Here is a 17,933-nt window from a genome sequence, read left to right on the forward strand (position 1 = left end):
TGTTGTTTGTGTGCATGTCTGCCTAGAAAACCAACTTTTTGGTATGACTATGTGGACACGTTTGGTTTTGTTGTACCTTATTTAACTAATGATTTGTGATTAGTTGTTGTTAACGCTATATGAGTAGAGATTAAGAAAATCATGGCTATATTTGGTATACAGATGATAAGCTAAACAAACAAACCAAGTAAAAATTACAAAACAAGAATCTGGTAAAGAACATGAACAAGAACAAGACCAAAATGTCAAACCAAACCAAGTTTCATGGGAACTGTGGATTGTGTATCCCTTCGATAAAACCTCATCTGTCTTTCCGCCTCTTCTTGGCTGTCTCTTCACAGAGAAGGTTCCAATGCAGTAAATTCCATTTGGTTCTTTTTTTTTTATTATTTTTTCTTTTTATTTTTTTTCCTTCTTCTTTCTCTCTCTCTTTTGATTGAATTCGACTTTGAATCTGCTCTTTTATGCTGTGTTTCAAAAGCCCTAGAATACCTCTTTTTCGTTTCATTTTTTTGTATTTGAGAGAACTTCAACATCGTTGACCACAGGAATTTACAAAACAAAACACCATTTTTTCTGCAAAAAACCCCCAAATCCCTTCACCCCATTATTTCATTCAATTCTTTTTAACCCTTCTTTACCTCACATTCCATGGCTACCAATGGCTGGTGTGGTTTAGGCCCTTTGCTGTTTCGTAAGAAGTCTTATAACCTCGAGGTTTGTTCGATCTTTTCACTTTTCTGAAATGGGTTTCCTTTATAAAGCTCGATTTTTTGTTACAAATTTCGGGTTTTTATTTCATAACATGAGATGAAACAGAACACCCAGATGTTGTTCTTACGTGTTGTGTTTTCTTGTCGTAGACAATGAAGAGCCCTTCTTATGTGTTTCCGAAGACGTACACAAATAAATCAAAGCTATCTAGACTTGCTAAAAGTAGGAAGTCATCGAAGCGCAAAGACAATTTTTCTCAAGTGATGGAGCTCCGCAGGAAAATCTTGATTCTTAGAGACATCATCGACTTGCCTCCTTTACAACTCTCTTCTTCTATAAATGAGGTATCTTTTTCTTCATTCTTCTTCAACTCCAATCTGTTTAGTTCGTTTCAAATAGCTTGATTCGTGATGGGTTCTTGCAGCTGGTGGTCGGAACCATGGAAGACCTTCAAAAGCTCTACCCCGAACTCATATCGGACATCCAATATTCCGAAATGAATGCCACACGTATCGAACAGGTATGTTCTGTTCTGCTCTGTTATACTCTGTTCTGCTCTGTTCGTTCTGTTCTGTTCTGTTCTGTTCTGTTCGGATTATGGAATAAGCTCTTGAATTTATGTATCAGAGTCTCTCCTACTTCTGCACTGCGCTGAAATCGATCGGAGAATCTTGGATGCTGAACCATGATTGGAAGGACAAACCTAAATATAATTTGCCATCATACAAGGAAAACTCGAGCTTCACTGAAATTGGTCAGTTTTCAATTTTCTAAACAGTTTTGTAGAGCAAATCAGGACTATAATTGATGAAAACTTTTGCTTTATGTAGTTGAATCCGTGTTGGCTATTATTGATTGCATCATTAATATGGCAAACGAAAGGTTTGATATGATGGACGAATATGTTAACTCGAAGAGCTCCTCGTATTCACGAACTAGTTCCTTTGGTAAGAGCTCGATGTCAACAGATTCCTGCTCTGAAACCAATAGCCCTTGCTGTTCTTCACCTGAAACTCCCACATCCGTTCTTGCAAATTTTCGCAACAGCGAAAGAAAGTTATCTGGAATGGAGAAAGTGTCGTGTAATTCTCCCATTTTGTGGTCTCTTAGAGTGAAATCTATGGAAATGTTGAATCCCTTTGATGTCAAGCGAGTGTTGCTCCCCACGTTGTCTCACTGTGGTGTTAATGTCCGCCCTGCCCCAAAGGGACAAGCTCAGCTCAGCTCTGAAAAGACTGTTGCTGCCGATGGAGGTGAAGCTAGCCAAAAGGGTAGTCCTGAGAGAGCTAATGATGTTGATTTTGAAGAACTTGCTGCATCAAAACTGTCACCACCGGGACCTCCTCTGCCNGAAGGTTCCAATGCAGTAAATTCCATTTGGTTCTTTTTTTTTTATTATTTTTTCTTTTTATTTTTTTTCCTTCTTCTTTCTCTCTCTCTTTTGATTGAATTCGACTTTGAATCTGCTCTTTTATGCTGTGTTTCAAAAGCCCTAGAATACCTCTTTTTCGTTTCATTTTTTTGTATTTGAGAGAACTTCAACATCGTTGACCACAGGAATTTACAAAACAAAACACCATTTTTTCTGCAAAAAACCCCCAAATCCCTTCACCCCATTATTTCATTCAATTCTTTTTAACCCTTCTTTACCTCACATTCCATGGCTACCAATGGCTGGTGTGGTTTAGGCCCTTTGCTGTTTCGTAAGAAGTCTTATAACCTCGAGGTTTGTTCGATCTTTTCACTTTTCTGAAATGGGTTTCCTTTATAAAGCTCGATTTTTTGTTACAAATTTCGGGTTTTTATTTCATAACATGAGATGAAACAGAACACCCAGATGTTGTTCTTACGTGTTGTGTTTTCTTGTCGTAGACAATGAAGAGCCCTTCTTATGTGTTTCCGAAGACGTACACAAATAAATCAAAGCTATCTAGACTTGCTAAAAGTAGGAAGTCATCGAAGCGCAAAGACAATTTTTCTCAAGTGATGGAGCTCCGCAGGAAAATCTTGATTCTTAGAGACATCATCGACTTGCCTCCTTTACAACTCTCTTCTTCTATAAATGAGGTATCTTTTTCTTCATTCTTCTTCAACTCCAATCTGTTTAGTTCGTTTCAAATAGCTTGATTCGTGATGGGTTCTTGCAGCTGGTGGTCGGAACCATGGAAGACCTTCAAAAGCTCTACCCCGAACTCATATCGGACATCCAATATTCCGAAATGAATGCCACACGTATCGAACAGGTATGTTCTGTTCTGCTCTGTTATACTCTGTTCTGCTCTGTTCGTTCTGTTCTGTTCTGTTCTGTTCTGTTCGGATTATGGAATAAGCTCTTGAATTTATGTATCAGAGTCTCTCCTACTTCTGCACTGCGCTGAAATCGATCGGAGAATCTTGGATGCTGAACCATGATTGGAAGGACAAACCTAAATATAATTTGCCATCATACAAGGAAAACTCGAGCTTCACTGAAATTGGTCAGTTTTCAATTTTCTAAACAGTTTTGTAGAGCAAATCAGGACTATAATTGATGAAAACTTTTGCTTTATGTAGTTGAATCCGTGTTGGCTATTATTGATTGCATCATTAATATGGCAAACGAAAGGTTTGATATGATGGACGAATATGTTAACTCGAAGAGCTCCTCGTATTCACGAACTAGTTCCTTTGGTAAGAGCTCGATGTCAACAGATTCCTGCTCTGAAACCAATAGCCCTTGCTGTTCTTCACCTGAAACTCCCACATCCGTTCTTGCAAATTTTCGCAACAGCGAAAGAAAGTTATCTGGAATGGAGAAAGTGTCGTGTAATTCTCCCATTTTGTGGTCTCTTAGAGTGAAATCTATGGAAATGTTGAATCCCTTTGATGTCAAGCGAGTGTTGCTCCCCACGTTGTCTCACTGTGGTGTTAATGTCCGCCCTGCCCCAAAGGGACAAGCTCAGCTCAGCTCTGAAAAGACTGTTGCTGCCGATGGAGGTGAAGCTAGCCAAAAGGGTAGTCCTGAGAGAGCTAATGATGTTGATTTTGAAGAACTTGCTGCATCAAAACTGTCACCACCGGGACCTCCTCTGCCTCCTCCACCGCCACCACCTTCACCACCACCACCACCACCACCACCAATGGTGCAACAAAATGCAGTATTGGCTCATTCTTTACAACTACCTCCACCACCACCACTGCCTCGGATCAAGGTACTGCCTGCTGCAGCCGTGCCTATTGCACCTATTGCGCCTGCGCCGCCTACACCACTGTCAAAGGTAATAAAAAAGGCGATTAAAGTCGCAGTACAACCACCACCACCACCACCACCACCACCACCACCACCACCACCATCAAACCTTGTACCGTCACCTCCTCCAATACCTCAAGGCAATGGCTTTACTCCACCGCCACCTCCTCCAGGTGGGGCAATTCGATCATTGCGCCCCAAGAAAGCCACTACTAAACTGAAGAGATCCCATCAATTGGGAAGTCTGTACCGGAAACTCAAAGGGAAGGTGGAAGGATCCAATCAAAATCTTACATCCTTTAATGGAAGAAAAGGCGGCGTTGGGAGCAGCTCCGGTGGAAAACAGGGGATGGCTGATGCCTTGGCAGAGATGACAAAAAGGTAAGATCCTCTGTTATAAACTGCACGACAAATGCAATAGAATAAATGTTGTTTCTTTTGGGATGTTTCAGATCAGCCTACTTTCAGCAAATTGAAGAAGACGTTAAAAAACACGCAATGCCAATCACAGAGCTTATAACTTCCATTTCAGCTTTCCAGTCACCGGACATGAACGAGCTCCTCATTTTCCTCAAGAAAGTGGAATCTGTATTGGAGAATTTAACCGATGAATCACAGGTTTGTACAAATCCTGCCTTGCCCACTTTCTTAATCGTTGCTTTCAACCTGTTATTCAAAAGGGTAGGCTGCATTTTCTCAATCTTGAAGGTTCTAGCAAGATTTGAAGGATTTCCCACAAAAAAGTTGGAAGCTTTAAGGACTGCAGCAGCGTTATACTTAAAGTTAGATGCAATGCTCTCTCAATTACAGAATTGGAACATTGTTTCTCCCATGGGACAACTTCTGGACCGAGTTGAAAGCTACTTCAACAAGGTAGTTCTGAATACCTATTTGGATTTATAGACACTCCACAATGATATGATATTATCCACTTTGAACATAAGGTCTAAGTCCGTGTAATAAAGCATTGAAGAATGTCGATAATGAACCATTGCTTTTGTCTCTGCTAAACACAAACAGATCAAAGGAGAAGTCGATGCACTCGAGCGAACGAAGGACGACGAATCAAAGAGATTCCAGAGTCACCATATTCATTTTGATTTCAACGTGTTAATACGGATCAAGGAATCAATGGTGGACGTGTCTTCCAGCTGCATGGAATTAGCTCTAAAGGTAGTCAATCGCTCGATTGAGTTGAGTTGAGTTATAACTATCGAAACCTAAAGTGATTTGTATGGTCGATACAGGAAAAGAGAGAGTTGAAGCAGGCAGCACGAAACGGAGTCCGATCCGAAAATTCAAACAAGGGATGTCCTAAGATGCTATGGAGGGCATTTCAATTGGCATACCGAGTTTACACATTCGCCGGTGGACACGACGAACGCGCCGATAGGCTGACCCGAGAATTGGCTCTAGAAATAGAGAGTGAATCTCAGGACCTATGATTCAATCCAGTTTGTTTTAAAGTTGTGTTTTCATGTGTTTTCTNAGAAAAAAAAAAAAAAAAAAAAAAAGGAAAGAAAGAATCAGTGATCCATGTGAGGTGTAGCATTTGAGTTTGTGGAATGGTATTTGTTCATGTTGCTTCACCTTTTCCCTCTTTCTGGATAGAAGCCTGTAAACATTACATAACGATTATGAGTTTATATGTATACTACTAATTAATCACCCTTCATCCTATCTTTGTATCAGACCTCTCTTCCATTCATGCTTATCAATATTCTACCCCTACATAAAACAGAGGATCTTGAAGGCCACCAAGAACACAAAATCTTATTACCAGATTTCAATATTACACCATTGTAATTGTAATTGTATGTAATTGTATTGTATTGAATTGAATTGAATTGTTCTATTCCATCACCAAATTGACTTGTTAGTACCCGTAAAGATACTATTATCATTTTCGTTACGAGACATTTTGAGAAAAACAAAAAATAAAGTCACGAGAGACCCACATTAAAATGACATTATCCACGGTGTTGATATACAGTTCTTTCATAGAGATTGTTTAGTACCTCTTCTTTATCCACCACGTTTTTTCGGGTTTTGGCTATCCTTTCATTAACTAAACATACAACCACTTCATAATTATTATTATTATTTTTTTTTTTAACTATTTGGCCACATGCATGAAACTATTTAATGCTTTTTATCTCATTTTAATTTTTTTTAAAAAAAAGTATTTAGAAATCTTAAAACATAAAATGTAACAATAAATAAAGTTGATGGAATTATTAAAGAAACAGGTAATAATAAAGTTTTAAAAATTAATCTCCATATTCCAACGTGATGTCAGCAATGGACACGAGGCCAGCTCCAAGGCTGGGGATAATAGTGACGATGATGCTGTCGTCATCATCAGCTTCCAAATCCTCAAGCACTTCAGTTATCCCCAATCTAAGCCCCGTCTTCACCTTCTTCTTGTGCCCATGTTTATGCGGCACGTTCACAAAGCTCCCTGCAAACTCCGTATTATCCCCTCTAATTTCCCTCTCATCTTCATCGTTGATATAAACATCCAATTTAATCGCCGTGTTCGGGTCGAATTCGATTCCCTTAATCACCAAAATCTCCTCTTCCTCATCTTTCTCCTTCCTGCTTCTCGATTTCTTCCCCCTCTTCACTTCCGTACTCACCGCCGACTCCACAGTCACCGGGAACTTCATCCTTCCAGGTTTCACGCGCCTGGAGGGGACATTACTGTCGACGCTCTTTTGGGCTCTGAGGGCTCGACGAGGCGTCGGGCGGGTTTCGAGCCATGGGAGTTCCACGTCTTGGTAGATGTAGCCCAGGTTTTTTGTGTCCAGACAGTCCCGCACTCGGACTCGCACCGCTTCGCCCTTCTCGTTGTAGAAAATGAAAGAGGCGTCGAGCCATTCAGGGTATTGTAGGTCCTGTCGCCTTCCGCCGAGGGTCTTCCACACGGACCACATGCGGTCTATGTTTGAGTGGTGGGAGTAGAAGATGGGATCTCTGGCCGCGGAGTAGAAGTTTCCCATGTTCTCTAGGTTCGGCTCGTTGTTGTCGCCGCACCATGTGTGAACCGTATTGTGTGGGATGTTCTCCACTGACCCACCACCTATCATTTTGTATATACTCCGTTAGATACACCAACATTACTCTCCACAATCAACCACGTGAGACTTTCATCATCCAACATACTTGATTAATTAACTCATATTCTATCCAACCAAAAATTATTCCACCCAATAATATATTTTTTTTCAATTCTATCAAGTTAAAATTAATCTAAAATTTTTAAAAAATTGTTTGAATAACGTAGAAGTTGAGAAATAAAAAAATATTAGCTAAATAAAAAATAAAATCACGTTATATTTTTTTTTTCAATTCTATCAAGTTAAAATTAATCTAAAATTTTTAAAAAATTGTTTGAATAACGTAGAATTTGAGAAAAAGAAAAATATTAACTAAATAAAAAATAAAATCACGAGAATTTATGTTCAATGTTATACTAAAATATTACCGGGTGATGGCTCGTCTCCGGCTACATAGGCGCTGCCGAAAAACAGCTTGGGAGTACGACTATTGGAAACCATTTGGCGATACATAATTCTAAGATTAGTTCTTATCTGCGCATTATTGCCTATGTTTGAATCAACCCCATCGAAATCCAGATCTATCAATGTTGGCGGCAGATGATTTTGGTTCCGAAGTTGGTCGTAAAGGGACGAGTTTTGGTCGGCGTACATGGCTGGCATTTTCATACCCCCAGGAGCATCGTAGTTCCAAAAGGGCAAGGCGAAAGTGGGATCTCCAATCAGCTCTCCCAATATCTTCTCGTAAAAGTAGAGATAATAACGGTGAAATGGGAAAAACAGCCACGAGTTATGAACTTGCACCTCAACTGGAAACCCCACTTGGTCGTACCCTCCGTTACAATAAGCACAGTGAACGTTCGCTTGTTGCATGAAGCTACGTGGGTCATCTTCGGGCAGCCCTTTCATTAGCTCCACGGCTCTCTTATATTTGTCTATGTAGCTTTGATCAGCCAAATGGGCAGCTGGCCTGACGCGTAGTTTTCCCGGCGCCGGTGGCAGGAAGTCAACGATCGAAGTGGTCGGAGGCGGGCAGCAATTGGTTGGATCGGCGCCAGGTGGCAAGTCTGGTGGGCCACACTTGCTAATGTTGGGAGTTTGGACTGGAGCGGCAAGGGCAAAGGTGGAATCTTTGGTGAAGGCCGAAGCTCCGTAGAGACCGCCTGCGCCTATCCCAATAAGAACGTCTCTTCTATCAATTTTGCCATCGGCGGCGCTACACAAAATTCGAGCAGCGTTAATGGGAAGGTATTTTGATGTTCGGAGGCTGGAGGATGGGCGAAATGCGGCGGTGGAAAGAGCTGGTGGTGGTAGAGAAGCCATTACTTGGTTATTGAATCAAAGATGGTTTATTTCAAATCCCACTTATCTGCCTACTATTTATAACCCCAAAAAATCTATCTTAATTGTCTCAACTAAAAATTTAATATTAATTTTACCTATTTTTTACTTTTTTTTTTTTTTAATAATGTTTAATCATAAGTTTTCCCAAAATTTTGTATCCATTATATCTACCAATCTTTAAATAAATATTTAATTATGTCAAATAATCACATTTTTATCTCTAATAAATTTTAAAAATTATTGGATGAACAATTTTAAGGGAATCTCAAGAGATTCTTGCGTCCAATTTCGTCATGTTGACGTGGCAGTTACCGACACAACGTAATTGTAGACATTCACAAATGTTCCAGCTTGTTGAACCTTCAACCTTGGAATAGGTCTCTGTCGATTGCGATATTTATTATACCCACGTCAGCAAAGTAAGTTTATTAAATTGCTATAAATTAATTATTTAGAAATTATATAATTTAAATTAAAAACTACAATGTAGCCATTATAATTTGATGGATATGTACGTACCAACTTGTCACCTCTAACAGCTCATGCATCCTCGTGGAATATATTTATGATACTTACTTCTTACTTTTAAGAGTAAACACTGTTTCCACAAACCAACACAAAATACGTTTAACTGCGAAGTTTTTATAGGATTGCATTGAATCTTGGAAATGGGACATTACAAGTGGTAACATAGCGACACCTTATTAAGATGTGATTCAAGGATAAATCAAAGAAGAAGTTAGTGGGCATGTGACACCTGAGTAAAGAAACGGTACATGAATGAATCAAAACTACATCGAGGTGATCATGAAAGTAGAATGGCTAATAAAGACCAATGGAAGTTACTATCTATATCAATAAAATGCACATTTCCTTTTAGTGTCTCAATTATAGAAACTTTAAAATTGAGCTTGTTTTGTTAAGAATAATTTTAAGTTGGGTGATCTCATGAAATTTTTCTTAGAATAAATATGTGAGTAAGAATAAATCATCCTAAAAGTACAATTTTTATTATTTCCTTTATGAAATTTTTTTAAAATTTTTTAATATAAATAATTAATTGTAACTTTTAAATAATATTATTTATTCTGGTTTAATTTAACTAATTAATCAATAACTTCAGTTCAGCAAATAAAAAAGTGGATTATTATTGATTTATTACCGTTAAATAATTAAGTATATTTAAAATAAATAGCAAAGAAAGAAATATTCATACAGTTATAAGGATATAGAATATTCTTATTTATAAAAAAAAATACATTATTTCTACGTCCAACCTCATCATTATTAAAATAAATAAATAAATAAATAATGACTTTTCAGATAAACATTGAAAAATATGGAAATATTAGATTTTAGTTTTTTTAATATCCACCCAATCAAAGGTAAGATTTAATAAAAAAAAACAAAAAAAATTGAAAATTGAAATTGAGACGTAAATGAATTGCCCTCCACTTACATCCCGACGTCGTTTTTGATAACCTAAACGTACGACTCCATTCACTTTATTATGTGGTCTTAAATTTTTTTTCTTTTAAAAAAATTTTCATTTAATTCAGCAAAATAATATAGTTCGGAGGGCCAACTACGCACGTGTTCTTTTATTAATTAATCAAACAGTCAACTGTTTTTTCAAAAGCAGATTATTTTACACATCATTTTCAAACTTTTAAGAATTTAATTAAAAATTAAATTTGGATAAAAAAATTTAGTTTTTAAAATTCCCAATAAAATATAAAAACTAAATTTAAAGTATGTTTAAAAAAAAAAAAAAAAAAATTCATATGAATATTGAATTTATATGTTTTACAAATCTATATGAATATTGAATTTTTTTATCAAGAAGAAAATTCATTATTTATTTATATATAATATATAGATATAATTTTGAAATTTGAATATTCAAAGGAAAAATGCAAGATAATGTTGTGTACGCAATCCAAATTGTGACAAATTTTAGAGCTGAATTTAAAGGTTGATTGAATAAATTTGAGAAAAGGAAAATGAGTTTGTAGACCTTTTTAACCAAAATAAAAGTCCATTCATTATTTGTATTTATGGTACGGATTCAACTGTTCTATTAATGGGACATTTATGTTTATATTAATAAATACAAATGTTTTCTTTTCTTTTTTTCTTTTTCTGTATTGTTTTGATATGGAGGACACTTGATATGGAGGACACTTGAGGCACATTTGAGATTTTGAACCATTTGCTTCGGGTGTAATCAAATGTTCTTCTAGACCTAGATTGGTTCGACCCGCGAGTCCAATCCAATTCAATCAAGCCAGGTATACTGTATTTCGACTTTGTTTGACGTCCATCAGTTGTGTTAGATTTCTATTCATGCATACACATTTTTTAAAGTTTTCAAATTTGTTAAAAATCTTCAATTTGGAGCATGTGAAAAATCTTAAATGTTTAACTTTTAGTTTGGTTAACGTCTCCAATTTGTAGTTTCCCCAAGATCTTTAACTACCAACTAATTGAAGTTACCTAACTTTTTAGACCAAAATTAACTAAAATTATTACTAAACCCACCTTTTGTCCCTTGAAAACTTTGAAAGATAAAATAAAGAAAAAAAAAAGGTAAAATAGTTATAAAAAGTCTCATGGGTAGTTGGTTAAGTGAAGTAAAATAATAAAATAAAAATTTGCACAAATTTCATACACAAATTAATCATTACAAAATTGTGCCAAAATTCTTAAATTTCAACAATATATATATATATATATATATATATATATATCTTTTTATTTTATTAATTTCATATGGTACATTTTTATGTAATTTTTTTTTAACGTTATTTAAAGTAAACATTTATTAAGGAGTTAAATTGTAACACTTTTAAATTTTAATGTTAAGATTAATACTCATCTAAGTTTGATGTGTAATTTGATAAAATGAAAAGTTTATGATTAAAATGAATACAATTTTATAAGTTTATAGTTATAATTAAGATGCAAATAGACTGAAAGTTGTTTGGAATTATTAGCCTCAAACCTGGAAGCCTTCTTTTATTTTAAATTTAGTTTCCCAAAGAAATTAATCTCCATATTCGATCTTGATCCCAGCAATGGAGACGAGCCCAGCTCCAAGCCTGGGGACGAGAGTGACGATGATGCTGTCGTCACCATCAGCACCCAAATCCTCAAGCACTTCAGTTATCCCCAACCTAAGCCCCGTCTTCACCTTCTTCTTGTGTCCGTGCTTATGTGGCACGTTCACAAAGCTCCCAGCGAACTCAGTAATGTCGCCTCTATTGTCCTTCTCATCTTCGTCGTTGATATAAATATCGAACTTTACCAGCGTGTTGGGATCCAACTTGATTCCCTCAATCACCAAAATCTCCTCTTCCTCCTCTTTCTCCTTCTTGCTTCTTGATTTCTTCGCCCTCTTCACTTCCGTACTGATCGCCGACTTTAGAGTTACCGGGAACTTCATCTTTGGACGTCTCGCCGCCTTCCCGGCTCGACGAGGCGTGGGGCGGGTTTCGAGCCATGGGAGTTCCACGTCTTGGTAGACGTACCCGAGTTTTTTGGTGTCCAGACAGTCTCGGACTCGGACTCGGACGGCTTGGGCCTTCTCGTTGTAGAAAATGAATGAGGCGTTGAGCCATTCAGGGTATTCAAGGTCCTGTCGCTTTCCGCCGAGGGTCTTCCACACGGACCACATGCGGTCTACGTTGGAGTGGTGGGAGTAGAAGATGGGATCTCTGGCGGCGGAGTAGAAGTTGCCCATGTTCTCTAGGTTGGGCTTCTTGGTGTCGCCGCACCATGTGTGAACCGTATTGTGTGGGATGTTCTCCACTGACCCACCTCCTGTCATTTTGTGTATACTAAGTTAATTAACTACCCATTCTCTTCCATCATATGAATAGAAATTAAATAAAAAAGACACAAATATTTGTGATTTGAAGAGGAAAAATTCTTTTACATTCATAGGTGGTAGTCTATTACTATAAACAAAGTGTTTAACCGTGTATCTTTGACACTCTTCTACTACCAAGTCTCTCATGCAAAATTTATCTCATTTGTTTACTGACAAATACAAAATAACAATGACTCTCCATCTTAAAATAAATTCTAAACAAATATTTATATATGCATAGAAGCATTAATGTTATTCATGGATCCATAGAATTCATATATCATAATCAAATTAAATAAACAAGAGATAGAACCAAATAAATTAGAGTTATGAACCAAAAAGATGAGGGATAAAATTCATATATCAAAATGATTATGAATGAAATAAACGAGAGATGAATCAAATAAATTAGAGTTATGAACCAAATAAATATGATGAATCAAACAAATGAGAGTTATGAACTAAATAAATGTCAATACTAATCTTTGCAGCTTGCCATAATTATTACAGGACATATATTTTTTTTTTCTGTCATTTTATAAAGTTAAAACTAATTAAAAAAAATTAAAAGAAGGTTGGAATAATGGTAAGTGTTGGATGATGAAAGTCCACGTCGACTTATTTAGAAAATGATCATGGTTTTATAAACAAATAATACTTTCTCCATGGGTTGTGAGGCCTTTTGGAGAACCACAAACCAAAGACACTAGAGCTTACACTCAAAGTCAACAATATCATACCATTATGGAGAGTCATGTTCGTCTAACATGATATTAGAATCATGCCCTAAACTTAGTGGTGCCAATAGATTGGTAAATCCTGAAATATCAAACAAAGGACTCCAAAAGAAAGGAGTCAAGTCTCCTCGAAGGCCAAGAATGACTAAGACTCCAAAGGAGTCGAGCCTTGATTAAGGGGAGACGTATTTTGTTCGAGGGAAGGTGTTGAATGATGAAAGTCTCCCTCGGCTAATTTAGGGAATGATCATGGTTTTATAAACAAAGAATACTCTCTCCATCGGTGCTACCAGAACTTATACTCAAAATCATTGTATGGAGAGTTGTGTTTTTCTAACAGTAAGAAGTTGAGAAAAAGGAAAGCGTTACCAGGTGATGGCTCGTCTCCGGCTACATAAGGGCTGCCGAAAAAGAGCTTAGGGGTACGACTATTGGAAACCATTTGGCGATACATAATTCTAAGATTAGTTCTTATCTGCGCATTATTGCCTATGTTTGAATCAACCCCATCGAAATCCAGATCTATCAATGTTGGCGGCAGATGATTTTGGTTCCGAAGTTGGTCGTAAAGGGACGAGTTTTGGTCGGCGTACATGGCTGGCATTCTCATACCCTCAGGAGCATCGTAGTTCCAAAAGGGCAAGGCGAAAGTGGGATCTCCAATCAGCTCTCCCAATATCTTCTCGTAAAAGTAGAGATAATAACGGTGAAATGGGAAAAACAGCCACGAGTTATGAACTTGCACCTCCACAGGAAACCCCACTTGGTCGTACCCTCCGTTACAATAAGCACAGTGAACGTTCGCTTGTTGCATGAAGCTACGTGGGTCATCCTCGGGCAGCCCTTTCATTAGCTCCACGGCTCTCTTATATTTCTCTATGTAGCTTTGATCGACCAAATGGGCAGCTGGCCTGACCCGTAATTTTCCCGGTGCCGGTGGTCGGAAGTCGAGAATCGAGGGGGACGGCGGAGGGCAGCAGTTGGTTGGGTCGGTGCCAGGTGGCAGGTCTGGTGGGCCACACTTGCTAATGTTGGGAGTTTGGACTGGAGCGCCAAGGGCAAAGGCGGAAGCTCCGTAGAGACCGCCTGCGCCTATGCCAATAAGAACGTCTCTTCTATCAATATTGCCATTGGCGGCGCTACACAAAATTCGAGTACCGTTATTGGGAAGGTATTTTGATGTTCTAAGGCTGGATGATGGGCGAAATGTGGTGGTGGAAAGAGCCGGTGGTGATAGCGAAGCCATTGCTTGATAATTTAAACCAAATATGGTTTGTTTCAAATCCCAATCTTATGCGTATTATTTATAACCCAAAAAGATTCTATCTCAATAGTATGAACTAAAACTTTGTATTATTTTTACCTACTTTGACTTTTAAATAATGTTTAATTATAAATTTCCTCAAAGTTTTATACTTATTTAGTTGTATTTTAACCTTTTAATTTGATGTCCACCTAGATTTGGTGAAAGGGCCTTAATGTGTGCTAAAGCAACCAAACTTTTTAAAAAAATAATCAAGACAGAGTAACCTAAATCTTACTTCAAAATCACCGTCGAAACTATATAAAACATTACTCTTATAAGTGGTGAGATTACAGTTAAAAAATATATAAAAGAATTAATAGTTACTACTTGTACCAATAAAGTTCAACAAGCTTGATTTTGAGTAATTTTATGTTCTGCGATCTCTCACAAATTTTCTTTAAGAAAAACACGTGATTGAACACAAAACATACTAATAAAAAAAAATTAGTGTGATTGTTTAAATCCGAATAGCATCTTATCCAAAGAAGTTTACATTTGATATCATGCTGTTTTTTTTTTTTTTTTTTTTAATAGAGTAATGTATTACGTGAAATAAAAAATAAATTTCACGTCGACCCTAAAAAAAATTATAGAATTATTAACTACATTAATTAAAGTCTAAGTAATAATGTTGAATAGTTAGGATCAAAAGTAGAGATTATTAGTTTATTAAATAAATTATAGTCCGGATAGATTCTTAGATTATTATTATTATTGAATCAACATTATTTTTCAAAATTTCCGTACAATTCTTAACTCAACTTATTAAAGACTACTTAATAATGTTGAACGGTTATAATTAAGAGTAAAGGGCTATACATGTCATTTTAAAATATTTTGTCCTCGTTCACATATTTTGTATCAAATTATTTAACTTAATTTCTACTGGGCAGTAAATTCTTATAAACATTTTTTTCACCATAATTTTTGGTAATTTATTTTTACTGGCCATTCCCATTCAGTAATCTTTAAAGGAAAGTTGGAATGCATCCATTTCATAATTTGGGCCTAATGGGCTTTTTGTGTTCGTCCTACGAAGGATCGAGCGAGCGGCCCAACAAACTATTTGCAAATCCAGCCTGGTATTTTAGATTTACAAATATATCAATAAAACAATCAAATTATAATTTTATTGGTATATATATGATATACTTTATATTATATTATTGGTATATTAACAGTTATATGATATACTTTTATATCCATATATCAATCAAATTTATACACTCAATAATTATATAATTGATATACCAAGTTATATTGCTTATTAATAAATCTTTCCATCAACGTAGGCTCGTATACTTATTATTTGTGGACTCAATTTAAATTCTTATTCATACCATTATTATTAAATTATAATGGATCAATTCGTTATATTGATAACCATTATGATTTGAGTATTCGAATATTTGAACGGCAACTCTTCAAAATTATCATTTTTGTAGGTTATAAGTCGACGTATGAAATTTTAGTAATATTTTCTCGGGGTGGGGTGGGCAAGTGCAGCGGGGGCACGCATGGGAGCACGCGGGTGGGGCGGGGCGGGAACTAAATTGTTATAATAATATTAAAGTGGAAAATTAAATTTAATTATTGTTCAGATTATTTAGAGTTGACTTTAAAAAAATATCTGAAGATAATGTAATTAATAAGCTATAAATACACAACCAGTGCGGTAGGTGACCGGAGAACGACTTTCAATTTTAATTCCTCTGTGACATTCAATTTCCGACAGTAAAATTTGATGTCTAAATTCCTTACATCTTTCATAAACGAAGTACAAAAACATTTCCAGAAAATTAAGGACTGTTCTAAATCTATGATGATATCTTTAAACAACAAATGTAATTTACGGTTTCATTGTTACTATAATATCAACAATGCTTCCCTTCTCAACTTGAAGCTATGGCTGTTCCACAAATGGAGAGCCAAGCTCTGGGATTCAATGTGTTTCAGTTTCGCCTTTACCCATTTCAAATGAACTGCATCTTTTGGACTCTGGAACAGAGCCCTGATTCTGCTCCAAACAACAGGGTAAAACGCCGACGGAGGAAGAACAGTCAAATTAAACCCAGGATTTTGGTTCAATCTCGACACCACTCTTGATACTAAATACGGTCCGTTGTGACCCCATTTGTTTCCGTCGAAGGTTGTGGCGAATTCTTGGATGAATTGAAGGAGAAGTGGGTGATTTTTGTCGAAGATCATCACTGCGTTGTTTAATCTGCTCCAATTTCCGGTTTTCAAATCGATGGTTTGAGCTCCAATTACGTTTCGGAGATTTGTGAAGTTCTTTAGAATTATCACGTCGGCGTCGAGGTAAATGCCGCCGAATTTGTATAGCAGAGCCAATCGGAGCAAGTTTGAGAGGTTTTGAGCTAAAGAAATTTCGCCGGGTTTTATGATTCCTCGCCGGAGTTGATTGAACCATGGCTCTGCTTCTGTGTTTCTGAAAATTGAATCGAAATCCGGAGAAATTGCGATCAAAGGGAACCCTTTTTCCGAGAATGGGCTGAGAATTTGTTTCCCTTTTGTGGAATCGAGGGAATTCGAGACAATGATCAAACACGGATTTCCATTTTCATGAGCGTTGAATATGCTCTGTATTGCCCAGAATTCTCTGTCGCTAAACGAATTCAATGGTGAAATCCAAATCATGAAAAATCTAAGCTTACATGAATTCGCAGCCAAGAACTCCTCAATCCTTGCTGAAAATTTGTTTTCTCTTGATTCTAGCCGGAGGCTTCTCAGGCGGCGCTTGTGTTTCCCGGCCCTCTTCGCCGCCATTTCAGCAGAGTCATCGGCGCGGATTTTAACATGGGGATTGTGAAAAACAGAGGAATTTGATTTAAAAATCACCGGTGGGTGTTTTTCTTCGATGGAAAAAAGAACGTGGGTCGAAGCGGGAACGGAAGAAGAAAGATTGGAGCATCGTTTATCCGGCGAGAAAGGGGGAGACTGAGGAATCGTCTTCTCCGGCGACGGTGAGTAAGTAAAGAAAACGTAAAGGGCATTGAAAGCGAGAAGGAAGAGAAGGAGAAGATAAAGAAGAGAAGCGGTAAGGGATGAGAGAAAATGGTAATAAGCAGATTCCTTGAGAGGTTGAAGGCGGCGGAGTAGAAGGAGGAGGAAGAAAGAAGGCCGGAAATTAGCAATCATTGGAAATGGAAGAAGAAGAAGCGGAAGATCCCTAGGGAAAGTCAAGCCTGCAAATATGTGAAAATCGAATTTTGTATCAATTTTATGGATCTAAAAGAAAAAAGTTTTGAAAGGAGAATATGGGGAATGTGCATGTGCTCGTGAGGAAACACAAAAAGTAGTGAAAAGGAAGGGGATGGGAGTGTGGCTGCAGAGTGAGTGGCCACCTTTTTTCTTTCCTTACTTTTTCCCCCTTGGAGTATTGGATGTTGCTATGTGAATACATGGGTCTTAAATTATGTAGGATTCCACTCGTGTCCGGATATATTTGGCCTATTCTCATTTGGCCTATTCTCCTATATGTATATGGAATACTTAAGATGAACCTCTTTTTTAGTCGCAAGGTTCGGGAAAATGATAGGGAAATTGGTTTTATTATATTTATAATGTGAGATCCTACATCGGTTGGGGAGGAGAACCAAACACGTTTTATAAGAGTGTGAAAACTTTTCATTAGCAGACATGTTTTAAAAAC

General features: G+C 37.0%; 3 protein-coding genes and 1 pseudogene across 3 annotated transcripts; 1 reads left to right on the forward strand and 3 right to left on the reverse strand.

Annotated features, from left to right (window-relative positions):
• Positions 1-651: 651 nt before the first annotated feature.
• LOC111783524 lies at positions 652-5,388 on the forward strand. The gene is made up of 13 exons (XM_023664452.1): positions 652-717; positions 864-1,058; positions 1,139-1,234; positions 1,342-1,468; positions 1,545-2,080; positions 2,587-2,781; positions 2,862-2,957; positions 3,065-3,191; positions 3,268-4,324; positions 4,396-4,561; positions 4,652-4,816; positions 4,964-5,116; positions 5,191-5,388. The coding sequence occupies exons 1-13, from the start codon at positions 652-654 to the stop codon at positions 5,386-5,388; spliced, it is 3,177 nt and encodes a 1,058-aa protein (XP_023520220.1).
• A 763-nt stretch (positions 5,389-6,151) lies between these two features.
• Positions 6,152-8,325, reverse strand: LOC111782723 (polyphenol oxidase, chloroplastic-like). The gene is made up of 2 exons (XM_023663515.1): positions 7,431-8,325; positions 6,152-7,025 (listed from the first exon to the last, which is right to left on the reverse strand). Exons 1-2 carry the CDS (start codon positions 8,323-8,325, stop codon positions 6,214-6,216), a joined length of 1,707 nt encoding a protein of 568 aa, XP_023519283.1. The 3' UTR covers positions 6,152-6,213.
• Positions 8,326-11,335: 3,010 nt separating this feature from the next.
• On the reverse strand, positions 11,336-14,200 carry LOC111783321 (polyphenol oxidase, chloroplastic-like). The gene is made up of 2 exons (XM_023664242.1): positions 13,324-14,200; positions 11,336-12,168 (listed from the first exon to the last, which is right to left on the reverse strand). Exons 1-2 carry the CDS (start codon positions 14,198-14,200, stop codon positions 11,393-11,395), a joined length of 1,653 nt encoding a protein of 550 aa, XP_023520010.1. The 3' UTR covers positions 11,336-11,392.
• Positions 14,201-15,950: 1,750 nt separating this feature from the next.
• LOC111782722 lies at positions 15,951-17,624 on the reverse strand (annotated as a pseudogene).
• Between the last annotated feature and the right edge of the window lie 309 nt (positions 17,625-17,933).

Source organism: Cucurbita pepo, chromosome LG20 (assembly GCF_002806865.2).
Source record: "Cucurbita pepo subsp. pepo cultivar mu-cu-16 chromosome LG20, ASM280686v2, whole genome shotgun sequence".
Lineage (NCBI taxonomy): Eukaryota > Viridiplantae > Streptophyta > Magnoliopsida > Cucurbitales > Cucurbitaceae > Cucurbita > Cucurbita pepo.